Genomic DNA, 12,812 nt, shown 5'->3' on the forward strand with positions numbered 1-12,812 from the left:
TGCAATACATAAACACTGTTTATGTATGCTACAACAGCTGCAAGAATGCTGCTTGTCCAAGGTTGGAAAGAAAGCAAGGTCCCTACCGGAGTGGACTGGCAGAGCAAAATACTGGCTTATGCAGAGATGGCAAAAACGACGGGAAAAATAAGAAACCAGGAAGATCGAAACTTCAACAAAGAATGGGGGAAGATTATACTATAATTAACAGACCACTGTAAACACTTGAACACTTTGGCAGGTCTTAAACATCTCTTGTAATGTTAAATAGACTTTGGATACAATGGAGAGGTGAAAATTAGGAGGACTTATAGTATGCAGTTGAAAAAGTTAACTAAAGAACCCACAGAGGGGAGTGGGGAGGTCCTGAGATTCGGAAGAATCTTGTGTATTTTTTATTATCTGTGATTTTGAATGTGAATGAATTTGTTAAATTAAATAAAAATTCTCCCCCCCCCCAAAAAAAAAAATTCACACAGGACTGGAAAAAGGTTATAACACTGGTTGTGCAGCTTGTGCCTTGAAAGCGTCAGTAAAATTTATTTTATATATTTAGGATATATCAAGAAATGCCTTTCCTTGCGGGTGGGGAGTGTGGGAATCAAGGCAACTAAAAGAAGAAATTGTCAACAATTAAAGCTTTTAAAAGAAACTAATCTTACAGAAATAACTATGCATCAGTCCATATCAGTGAGCAAAAGCAGTGAATGCTATCGACCATCCCCCAAATGTTCTGAAAAAGCCTGTGTGATGGACAGTGAGCAGTGGCACAGCTACATCTGTTTCTCTTGGGAGGGCATTCCACAGCGAATGGTGCCACGCTCAAAAAGATCCCGTCTTTCCCAACCACCCGCCCAAACTCAGGCAGCATGGGGGCATAGGAAGAAGAGAATGGATTCAGCAAAGCCAGAGCCTCACCCCACAAGAATGATCCCACACAGAAGGAAACGCGGTGTCTAAGTGCTCTCATTTTGGGAAGGCAAAGTTGATGACTTGAGTCATGATTTAAGATGTTGGGTAGCAGAGAAGATACAGGCCACATTCACACCATACGTTTAAAGCACTGTGATATCACTTGGAACAGCCATATCTCCCCCCCCCCCCAATAATCCTGGGAGCTGTAGTTGTTACGGGTGCTGGGAATTGTCAGGAGATGTCCTAGTCTCATCACAGAGCTACAACTCTCAGAGTGGTGTAACAGTCAATATCTCTTCACAGGAAACCTTGAGAACTGTAGCTCTGTCAGAATAGTCTTCTCAGGAGTTTGGACACACTCCTTTTACAGGGTGGCAGCAGGTTTAAATTCATCCAAATGAAGTTGGGAAATTTAAATAATAATAATAATAAGCATCAGCAATAAAAACAATGACACAATTTTATATTCAAACCATTACAATGATTAAAAATATATACATAAAAAACGCTTTCATCTCCAAAAACAATTTCGAATCCCATACAGATGTAGGGAGTGATAGATGCTCAAGAACAGCTCTTTCCAGTGGTCCTCCAGGTGTTAATGGACTACGATTCCCATCATCCCCCAGCAGGCGTGGACCAATGGCCAGGAATTCTGGGAGCTGTAGTCCGGGAAACATCTGACGACCCGCAGGATTCCCAAGCCCTGTTCTTGCCCGAGAAAGCTCACAGAAAAGCAGCCCAGGCCTGTTGGGAAAAGGTTAAATCTACCGAGTGCAACCACGATTCCTAGCAGCGCCTGGCAATGTCAGAAGGGAAGTATCAGGAATTGCGAAGCCACTTCCTCCCCCCCAACCCCCCCCCCACTTTCTAAGAGAGCCCTGGTGGGAAACTGGCTTTTTAAAAAAATGAAATAAAATATAAGTATATATTTCTCAGGCTGCTGAGAGTGAGTCTGGATCAGAACTGCCCTTATTCATGGACCATGCACAGTGCAGAGAGCTTTGCTAAGCCAGCCAAGGAGCGGTGAGTGCAAAAAGTGGGGGGCGGTGGACACTGAAAGCTGAGAAATAATTTCCAGGGGGGCACAAAGGAACAGCAGCAGCTGCTGCAAAGGAAACCCTGGGCTGCCAAAGGGCAAAACCACTTTTGCAAGGGGAGGGGGGGGAGAGGAGAACAGCCTGCTGAGAGTTGCAACAATATGGGGTGGAGGGGAGAGGAACACAAAACCCTGACACTTCAATTTCGCTTGGGTCTGACCTCCAAATCTGTGGCTTCTTGCCAGTAAAGGGGGTTGTTGATGTTTAGTCGTTTAGTCGTGTCCGACTCTTCGTGACCCCCTGGACCAGAGCATGGCAGGCACTCCTGTCTTCCACTGCCTCCCGCAGTTTGGTCAGACTCATGTTTGTAGTTTTGAGAACACTGTCCAACCATCTCGTCCTCTGTCGTCCCCTTCTCCTTCTACCCTCCATCTTTCCCATCATCAGGGTCTTTTCCAGGGAGTCTTCTTCTCTTCTCATGAGGTGGCCAAAGTATTGGAGCCTCAGCTTCACGATCTGTCCTTTCAGTGAGCACTCAGGGCTGATTTTCTTCAGAATGGAGAGGTTTGATCTTCTTGCCGTCCATGGGACTCTCAAGAGTCTCCTCCAGCACCAACTAAGTTAGTTCTAGGTATGAGCTTTCGTGTGCATGCACACTTCTTCAGATACATCTGAAGAAGTGTGCATGCACACGAAAGCTCATACCTAAAACTAACTTAGTTGGTCTTTAAGGTGCTACTGGAAGGAATTTTTTGTTTTGACTATGGCAGACCAACACGGCTACCTATCTGTAACTGGATCCTCCAGCACCGTAATTCAAAAGCATCCAGGTGATCAGCCTTCTTTATGGTCCAGTTCTCACTTCCATACATCACTACTGGGAAAACCATAGCTTAAACTATACAGACCTTTGTTGGCAAGGTGATGTCTCTGCTTTTTAAGATGCTGTCTAGGTTTGTCATTGCTTTTCTCCCAAGAAGCAGGCGTCTTTTAATATCGTGACTGCTGTCACCGTCTGCAGTGATAATGGAACCCAAGCAAGTAAAATTTATCACTGCCAACATTTCTTCCCCTTCTATTTGCCAGGAGGTGATGGGCCCATCACCTTTTTTTGATGGTGGAAACCTGCAAAGGCGAGATTTTGCCCCCCTTGAAAACCAGTGGGATAGGGAGCTGGAGTCTAGGAGGCAATGACGCTTGGAGGGCTTCAACAGAGGATTAGACAAATTCATGGAGGAGAGGGTCTTGCTTGAAACCTGCAGGCATTGTGAGCAGTGTTAGAAATTAGCCAGCTGCCCGGCGCCGTTTGCTACTGGCGTAGGTCCAGTCATGACCATGTGGAGATCTCTGGATGTCAGGCTGGCGACTGACATCTCCATCTTGGTGCCCCCCCCCCCAGCTTTCTTAAGCAGAAGAGCTTGTTTATTGCATTTATATCCTGCCTTTTTATACAAGGAGTACATGGTTCACCCGCCCCCTCAGTTGATCCTCACAACGACCCTGTGAGGTACGTAAAGAGGCTGCGACTGACCCAAGGTCACCCAGTGAACTTCATAACTGAGTGGGGATTCAAACGCTGATCTCCCAGGTCCTTTTCTGACACTCTAAACCCAACATCTCCCAAATTTTGGTGGCTGTTTTTGGACTACAACTCCCATCATCCCTAGCTGGCAAGACCAGTGGTCAGGGATGATGGGAACTGTAGTTCAAAAGAAGCTGGAAACCTAAGTTTGGGAAACACTGCTCTAACCACAACAACATCCTGGCTTCCTGGAGAACTTCTGCAATGGGGCAGATCTATAAATTAAGTTGGTAAATAAATATGGGCAGAACAGAATGTCATTTAGAGAAGGATCTGAAATACTTTCCTTGAAGCTTGAATTTGTTTTACTCTGGATCAGGCATAGGCAAACTCCAGCCCTCCAGATGTTTGGGACTACCGTTCCCATCACCCCTAGCTAACAGAATCAGCGGTCAGGGATGATGGGAATTGTAGTCCCAAACATCTGGAGGGCCGGAGTTTGCCTATGCCTGCTCTGGATTGGTTTATTTGGTGTTTTAATGCGTTGTAAACCAGAGCAGGACCCTTCTTCCTTTTTTAATTTTAATTTTTGATTTTCAGCTTTTACAAACACTTTAGCCAGAAAAACAAAGTCTTTACAAATCCACTTCTTATGTTCTTTTGCTCTGCAGCTCTCACTGCCCCCTGGGGCTCACTATTTACCATTCTTATTCTCCCTCTCTCTCACACTCCCTGCCTTTGTCTCTCTTCCTGTTTAGGACAAGCACATATTCTCACCTGAGAACCGGACGGGAGACCTTTGATTGTGACTCCAAGAGAAGCCCCTTAACTCTAGAGGGTTAAGACATCGGAGGCTGTCCCGCGTTGGAAGCGGGAGACTGGAATAGTTGGAAAGAGAAGCAGGGGGACGCAGCTAACCTCTGAAAATGGAGGAGCAGGACACGGCTGGCTCCAAATTGTGGCAGGGGATGCGGGGGGAAGGAAAGAGAGTCCCACATGTGGGGAGCATCGGGACCTTAGTGAGCAAGGATCTCCCACCACAGATTAAGCGGGAGCCAGAGGAGGGGCTGCAGCAGCAACACTGGGAGACCCAGTGGCAGCAGTTCTTGCAGAGCGTGCAGGCCCCAGACTCCAGATCGCAGCCTCATCCCGTCTCTGGGGAGGAGGCCAAGGAGATCCAGGCCTCATTCCAAGGGGTCACCAATGCCGCGCAGTGGCCGAAGGGTGGATGGGTGACCCAGGCTGTGCCAGGCCTCGGTGGGGAAGCCCAGAAGGTCTACCGAAGTCTGGACTCCTTTGTGAAGGTGAAGGAGGAGGCTGCGAGCGAGGGGGCCCTGCGGCCGGAGACACGACGCCAGCGCTTCCGCCACTTCTGCTACCAGGAGGCCAAAGGGCCCCGCGAGGTTTGCCAAAGGCTCCGGGAGCTGTGCTGCCAGTGGCTGAAACCAGAGAGGCACACCAAGGAGCAGATCCTGGAGCTGCTGATCCTGGAGCAGTTCCTGATCATCCTGCCCCTGGAGATGCAGAGCTGGGTACGCGAGAGCGAGCCAGAGAGCTGCGCCCAGGCACTGGCCCTGGCAGAAGGCTTCCTGATGGGGCAGCAAAACAGCAAAAGATGCGGGCAGCAGGTGAGAGGCCTCGATGGCGGGCAGATCGCAAGAGGGAGTGTGGGTTGGGTTTGGAGGCAACCCACTTTGTGTGTGGTTTGATTTTGTTTACAGTGGTACCTCAGGTTACATACGCTTCAGGTTACATACGCTTCAGGTTACAGACTCCGCTAAGCCAGAAATAGTGCTTCAGGTTAAGAACTTTGCTTCAGGATGAGAACAAAAATCGTGCTCCGGCGGCGTGGCAGCAGCAGGAGGCCCCATTAGCTAAAGTGGTGCTTCAGGTTAATAACAGTTTCAGGTTAAGAACGGACCTCCGGAACGAATTAAGTACTTAACCTGAGGTACCACTGTATCTTTATTTATTTATTAAATTTATCGGTTGCTTTTTTTGCCGTAGAAATTCAAAAGCAGCTTACAGCATTTTAAGCAATACAACGAAACATCCCTCCCATGCATAAAGGCCATAGATAGTTAAAAGTGAAAGGCCTGGTGAGAGATAAATGTTTTTGTCTGGTGCCCATAGGAGCCAACTTCTAGGAGCCAAGGTCTTTTTGCCCCCCCCCATGAAATATTTCAGGGGTCTGCCCCCCCCCAAAGTTGATGGACATTGCCATTCAAATGGTGTGTGTGTGTGTGATGTCTTGTGATTAATTATGTGGAGCAGGGCTTACCTGGCACCCCCCTCCAATATTTTATTCAAGTTGGCACCCTTGCTGCCACCTAAAGATATGTAAGGAAGGCACCAGGCGAGCCTCCCTGGGGAGAGATTTCCACAAGCGGGGAGCCACCACAGAAAAGGCCCTTTTCTAGTGTTGCCATTATTACTATTATTACACTCACACATAACAGGCAAAATGTGGGTTAACATCATCATCTGGTTCCCCATCTCATTTATTAACAGCCTGATGGCCACCAGGTGGGGGGGGGTGGGCAGGCAAATACAGTGCTACCTCGGGTTAAGAACTTAATTCGTTCTGGAGGTCCGTTCTTAACCTGAAACTGTTCTTAACCTGAAGCACCACTTTAGCTAATGGGGCCTCCTGCTGCTGCTGCGCTGCTGCTGTGAGATTTCTGTTCTCATCCTGAAGCAAAGTTTTTAACCCGAGGTACTATTTCTGGGTTAGCGGAGTCTGTAACCTGAAGCGTATGTAACCTGAAGTGTATGTAACCTGAGGTACCACTGTAATAATTAAGTGATATTTAGAACTGTTACACCATTGCTCCTTCAGCTGCACTGGTAGACCGCGGACACTGTTGAGGCCACATTTGGGAAAGCAACGATTTTACGTGTGGCGCCTTCACCACCACAGCCATTACAGTGGTACCTCGGGTTACAGATGCTTCAGGTTACAGACTCCGCTGTTTGCGCAGCGGCAGCGGAAGGCCCCATTAGCTAAAGTGGTGCTTCAGGTTAAGAACAGTTTCAAGTTAAGAATGGATCTCTGGAACGAATTAAGTACTTAACCTGAGGTACCACTGTATTCACATACCGCCGGTTGTAAGTAGGAGAGGCAGAGGGCTCTTGTGTTTGAATCCTGCTTGCTGGTTTCCCACAGGCATCTAGTGAGCCACTGTGAGAACAGGATGCTGGGCTTAGATGGGCCACTGACCTGGTATCTAGCTGCGTTCTTAGGTTTTTATGTATGTTCTTAATGTCTGTCCACCCACCTCCCCGCTTTCTTTCAGCTGCCAGCACCTTTTGCGGAGGTGGCTGTGAATTCCTCTGAAGTGGACCAGATCCTGTCCGACACTTGGAACAGGCAGCTCTGCAGAATAGCCAAGCAGGATCAGAGCAGGGAGGAAAAACAACTCAGTAATGGTGAACACGGAGGGTCTGTTTGATCAGGGGGTGGGGAAATGTTTCCAGCCTGGGGGTTTGAACTCTCTCCTGGGCAGCCTCCTGAGACCCGCATGCCAGGGTTGGGTGGTGCCAGTGGCAAAAGAAGTGTATTATTATTATTATTATTAGACATCCCTTAATCTGTAGATTTTAGGGCGGTTCACAACGTAAAATTACAATATAACAAACACAAAATACATAATAAAAAGAACAACAAAAACAATCCAATAATCCCTGTGTTTACCTCAGATTTTAATCTTTAGCCTGTTGTTGTATAATGTTTTAAATGTGTTTTTTATTCTTGTGAAAGCTGTCCCAGTTGTGCTTTTTGAGCTGGTCTAGGTAGGTATGTAATCCCCGCTCCCACAACATATTTAAAAGGGCATCGGATGTCAATCAGCCAAAGTCCTGGCTGAAGAGGAACATTTTTACCTGGTGCCTAAATATGCATAATGAAGGCACCAGGTGAACCTCCCTAGGGAGAGCACACCACAAATAGGGAGCCACCACAGAGAAGGCCCCTTCTCATGTTGCCACCCTCCGGACCTCTCGTGGAGGAGGCACACAAATAAGGGCCTCAATTGATGATCACAGGCTCCGGGACGGTTCATATGGGAAGAGGTGGTCCTTGCGGTATTGCAGTCCTGAGCATTTTGCCTCTGTATAATAAGCTCTTCTTATCTCCACAGCCGACGAGCAGGTGGGAGATAACCTTCATCACCAGGAAGGCTCCGACCAGGTGGAGCCGCACGATGCATCAATGAGAATCGGCTTGGTCTTCCAGAATTACGAGGAGGGAACTGTGTTGTTGGGTCAGAAGGCGTGGGCAGGCAAGCGGGACCCCGAAAGTAGAACGGGTGGAGCTGTAGCCTGTTGGGAAGGCGGCTTCCGCAGGAAGGAACCCAAAGCCCAGGATTGTGTGGAGGCGAAACTGCACAGCGACACCAATGGAAGCTTCCGGCCGAGCCAAGGCACCCTTAAGCGGGAAGCGGTCGCCGGGGATGAGAAACCATTCAAGTCCTCGGCCTTTCCTCCGAGCCCAGGCCTCCTCGTCCCACACGAGAGGAGCCACGCGGGGGACAGGCGATATAAATGCTCCGAGTGTGGGAAGAGTTTCAACCAAAAGCGGTACCTGGCGGGGCACCGGAGAATCCACCGAGGGGAGACCCCCTACAAATGCTCAGACTGCGGGAGGAGCTTCAACCGGAAGTGGAACCTCATTGCTCACAAGAGAATCCACTCGGGGGAGAACCCATATAAGTGCTCGGACTGCGGGAAAACATTCAGCCAGAAGGGTAACCTTATGACCCACGTGAGGATCCACACGGGGGAGAAGCCCTACAAGTGCGCCGAGTGCGGGAAGCGCTTCAGCCAGAGGGCAGGCCTCACCTCGCACAGGAAGAGCCACATAAAAATCAACAGTGTAGGGAAAGCCACCTTGGGGTATCTGATTTTCCTAAACCTTAGCGAATCTGGGCAAGAGGGGAGCCCCGTGGAAGCTTAGGAGTTGGGCAGGAAGCTCAGTGCAGAGCTCGAAAACATTCTTTGTCCAGGAAAAAGGAAAGAAAGGAGGAAACCCTTAGAATTCCCAGCTGTGATAGAAACAGGATTGAAAAAAAGTTCTGTAAATGCTGTGACTGAATGATGCTGGGACAGAACTATCACTCGCAACTCATGAAATGGCAGGTTGTGTGGCGTGAGACTCTTAATCTCAAGGTTGTAGGTTCGAGCTCCTTTTTGGGCAAAGGGTTCCTGCATTGCCGGGGGTTCGACTAGATGAGCCATGTGGTCCCTTCTGACTCTACAATCCTATGGAAAGTGTTCCGGGCTATATGGGAAGGGCTGCATCTCAGTGGTAGAGGGTGGGTTCAATTTCTGACATCTCCAATTAGCGTCAACAATGCTAAGTTCGATGGACCAGTGTTCTGCCACAGAATGAGGCAGCGTCCTTTGTTGAAGCAGCTCTCATTTAGAGGGACTGGGATCTCACTTAGTCTTTAATAGACCGAAACTGAGAGGTAGAGCATCTGCTTTCACATGCAGGCCTCAGGTTCGATTCCCGGCCTCTCCAGGTAGGGCATTCCTCTGCAGAACCATTGCTCAGTAAAGGCCAGACATAGTCTGACCTCTGTGTAAGCAAGTCGGAATGAATGCTGAAGAAACCGGTTGTCTGGAGGAGCCCAGGTCTGACCAGGGTTTACGTGGGTGGAGGTGTGCAGATTCCCTCCAGTTAAACTTGGTGGTCCTGTGGACTTTGCTGCAGAACAGTGTGTCTTAAAGACACACCAAGAGGCTGCTTCAAAGGTTGACAGTCCTAGTCTATGGCCCTGAGGGTCTTGATTCAGTATCAGAAGGCTCTGGGTAGGGGATACAGTGGTACCTTGGTTCTTGAACTTAATCCATTCCGGAAGTCCGTTCGACTACTGAAACCGTTCGAAAACCAAGGCACAGTTTCCAATTGGCTGCAGGAGCTTCCTGCATTCAAGCGGATGCCACATTGGATGTTCGGCTTCCGAAAAACATTCGCAAACCAGGTTTGCGGTGTTTGGGAGCCGATTTGTTCAGGACCAAAGCCCTTCAGGAACCAAGGTACCAACGTATTCTTCTGCAAGCTAGTTGCAGGGCACCCTTGGAATCTTTAGGCACCCCACACAATTACTCTCTAGGTTGCCTCCATGGTGCGACTGGCGCAGATCATTTGTTTTTTGATATTCATTTTTGATATAAAAAAAATTAAAAGCCAGAGCACAGCTTCAAAAGGTTAGTGGGAAATGGTTTGGGTTTTTTAAAGAACCACCTTCTAGAATCCAGTGTTTTCCGATTGTAGTTATATGTACCAAATGATTACAAGAACAACCTATGCAGACCATGAGAGGGTTCCATGTGATTAATGCGTCACAACATTCACCAGCTTGATGCTGTCCCATCTCTCATCAGCCCCAGCTGTAGTCCAAAACATCTCGAAGGTGTCTGGTTGAAGAAGACTGACACACTGAACAGATTAGACTGGCCTCTGTGCTTTGACTTCCCAGCCTCCAAAACTCACTTCCCCCCCAGAGCTCCACACCATTCCTGTTCCCTAGAATTTTCTTACAGCCCAACTGTTCATCATCTCAGCAGAAGTTTGATTATTGCGAACGTTCTGTAGCTGGTCAGTCCCCCTCTGTGACCTCACAGCGGCTCAGCCAATGGCTGCAAGGAGGGAATGGGCACCAAAAAAAAAGCAAAATGGGACACTGTTACGTGGGGGAGGGAATAATAAAATCCCAGGAAGATGCTTTAAAAATGAGCAACGTTTTACTTAATTGGGAAAGGGCACAACAAAGAAAGGAAAAAAACCTTGGTGTTATGAAGCTTAACTCTTAAAAGTTTGCTCACATTGCAATAAAATTTGTTTGCCTCTTTGTTTTTCTTGCATTGGTGGATTAACATAACTGTTTTTATGGAATCGATATCTGGGCAAGCTCCACGTTGCAGTTTTCTAGTATTCCCTTTCTAAGCCCTAGATCGTGGGTAGGCAAACTAAGGCCTGGGGGCCAGATCAGGCCCAATCGCCTTCTAAATCCGGCGCGGACGGTCCGGGAATCAGCATGTTTTTACATGAGTAGAATGTGTCCTTTTATTTAAAATGCATCTCTGGGTTATTTGTGGGGCATAGGAATTCATACATATTTTTTCCCAAAAATATAGTCCGGCCCTCCACAAGGTCTGAAGGACAGTGGACCGGCCCCTGCTGAAAAAGTTTGCTGACCCCTGCCCTAGATTCCAGGACCGTGCAATGGAATTGATTGGCAGAAAGAGTCCAAAGCAGACAAAAGCTTCAGAAAAGTGGAGCACCCATATTCCAAGGCAGTGGACCTCTGCTGATTGGTTGATGCTGTAGCCCAAGAGGGCGGGGATTTTCTCCGGCCAAAGGGCTGAATTCCCTTCTGAGCAAATTTATCAGGAAGTCGCATGCCAGGGGTGAGTGGGGTCAGAGGTAAAAGTAGGGGGGAAAGTAGGCTAGTTTCTACAGCAGGTTAGAGCGAGGTGCTGATAATGCCAAGGTTGCAGGTTCAATCCCCATCAGGGACAGCTGCATATTCCTGCATTGCAGGAAGTTTGACTCGATGATCCTCAGGGTCCCTTCCAACTCTACAATTCTGTGATTTTAAGACTTACACCCACTCTAGCCTCCTTCCAGGGTAGCAAGCGACATCGTCCGAGTTCGAGGACACATCCCAGCCAGGCATAAACACTCAAGGAGGGTGTGGAGCAAGGTGGGTCAGGGGTGTGTTGAATGAGTGTTCAGAGCAGCAGGTGGAGAGGCCTAGGAAGCCACCTTTGCCCAGTTGCAGCCAGACAAGGGAGAGTTTCCACCTGGAAGCCTTGCTTGCGAGTTTCCAGTTACCTGCATCTTTGCTCTTGGAAGAAAAACCATGGCAAGGTGTGCTCCAGAGGGCTTTATACATTTTATCCCTCTGTGGGCAGCTCACAGCCCCAAGGTAGATCTGACCAGTGCTTCATTGATGCCACAAATCACAAAATTATTATTATTATTATTATTATTATTATTATTATTATTATTATTAATTTATTTATACCCCACCCATCTGGCTGAGTTTCCCCAGCCACTCTGGGTGGCCTCCAATCGAGTGTTAAAAGAATACAGCATTAAATATTAAAAACTTCCCTAAACAGGGCTGCCTTCAGATGTCTTTTAAAGATAAGATAGCTGCTTATTTCCTTCACATCTGGTGGGAGGGCGTTCCACAGGGCGGGCGCCATTACCTAGAAGGCCCCCTGCCTAGTTCCCTGTAACCTCACTTCTTGCAATGAGGGAACCACCAAAAGGCCCTCGGTGCTGGACCTCAGTGTCCGGGCTGAATGATGGGGGTGGAGACACTCCTTCAGGTATACAGGACCGAGGCCATTTAAGGCTTTAAAGGTCAGCACCAACACTTTGAATTGTGCTCGGAAACGTACTGGGAAACGTAACCTCCGGCAGGGAGCTTTAAAAATTGCCATTGATCCTATTGGTAAGGGGTTTGTTTTCATAATAAAAATACAGCATTTCCCCCTCCACTACTCTGTGTTTGGAGCATTATTTTGGACGCATCCAGCAACCACGGGTTGGGGAACATCTGGACATCAGGTCTAATCCAGCCGCCCAGGTTTCCTTGTTTAGCCTGCCGGGTCTTTGGAGCTGCACCCAGCTGTCCTACAGCGGATGTCTACCATGGAACAGGCAAAAGGGTGGGTAGCTGGGAATGACCTAAAGGGGTTTTGCAAAGCTCCGTTGCCCAGCTCTGCCCAGAACCCAACTGGATGTTGGGAAGAGCTGTGCAAAGGACTTTTGGCAGGTGTCAATCACCTGACAACATTACAACATTGGATGGTGGTCGTTGGGTTTTCCCTAAGAAATAGAAGCCAGCAATGGGGAGAAAAGTCTATAGGACTGGAAGCTTAAAAGAAATGCTGAGCTAATAGTAAGGCCAGTTTAGATAAATGCTTTTATTATGCTCAATGCATGCATATAAAAATTGAAGACAGCAAGCGCCATCTTTCGAGAGGCATTCCTGAAATGCCTCATATATATGAATAATCTCAGAACAAAGATTGTCTTTCCTTTCTTTAGAACACTTCTTTTTCTTCTATGCACATTTATTTGATGAATGTGATTCGTTGGACAACTTTGCTTTAAACTCTTCGCTGTGCACCACCCGAGTGCCAATTTATGAGGTAACACGGCCCTTGGCAATGGTGTGTGACCAAGTACTTTCGTTTACATGCCCCAAATCTTTCTGTGTTCAGCTTCCTTGGATCTCATGGATGAAGAACCGAGGCAGAACGCTAAGAAGCAGAAGCTTTACTTTGACATTTCCAGAGCCCAAATCACTTTAGAT

The 12,812-nt window shown here is 48.0% G+C and overlaps 1 protein-coding gene across 2 annotated transcripts; it reads left to right on the forward strand.

Annotated features, from left to right (window-relative positions):
• The first annotated feature begins 1,601 nt into the window (after positions 1–1,601).
• On the forward strand, positions 1,602–10,334 carry LOC310837581 (zinc finger protein 500-like). Of its 2 annotated transcripts, none has more exons than XM_083724413.1 (4): positions 1,602–1,941; positions 4,236–5,105; positions 6,774–6,906; positions 7,617–10,334. In XM_083724413.1, exons 2-4 carry the CDS (start codon positions 4,404–4,406, stop codon positions 8,429–8,431), a joined length of 1,650 nt encoding a protein of 549 aa, XP_083580539.1. In that variant the 5' UTR covers positions 1,602–1,941; positions 4,236–4,403; the 3' UTR covers positions 8,432–10,334. The 2 variants fall into 2 exon arrangements, with proteins under 2 accessions (XP_083580539.1, XP_083580540.1); XM_083724414.1 differs by having other exon boundaries at positions 6,774–6,900.
• Positions 10,335–12,812: the final 2,478 nt, after the last annotated feature.

Source organism: Podarcis gaigeae (assembly GCF_964106915.1).
Source record: "Podarcis gaigeae genome assembly, chromosome: 2".
Classification (NCBI taxonomy): domain Eukaryota; kingdom Metazoa; phylum Chordata; class Lepidosauria; order Squamata; family Lacertidae; genus Podarcis; species Podarcis gaigeae.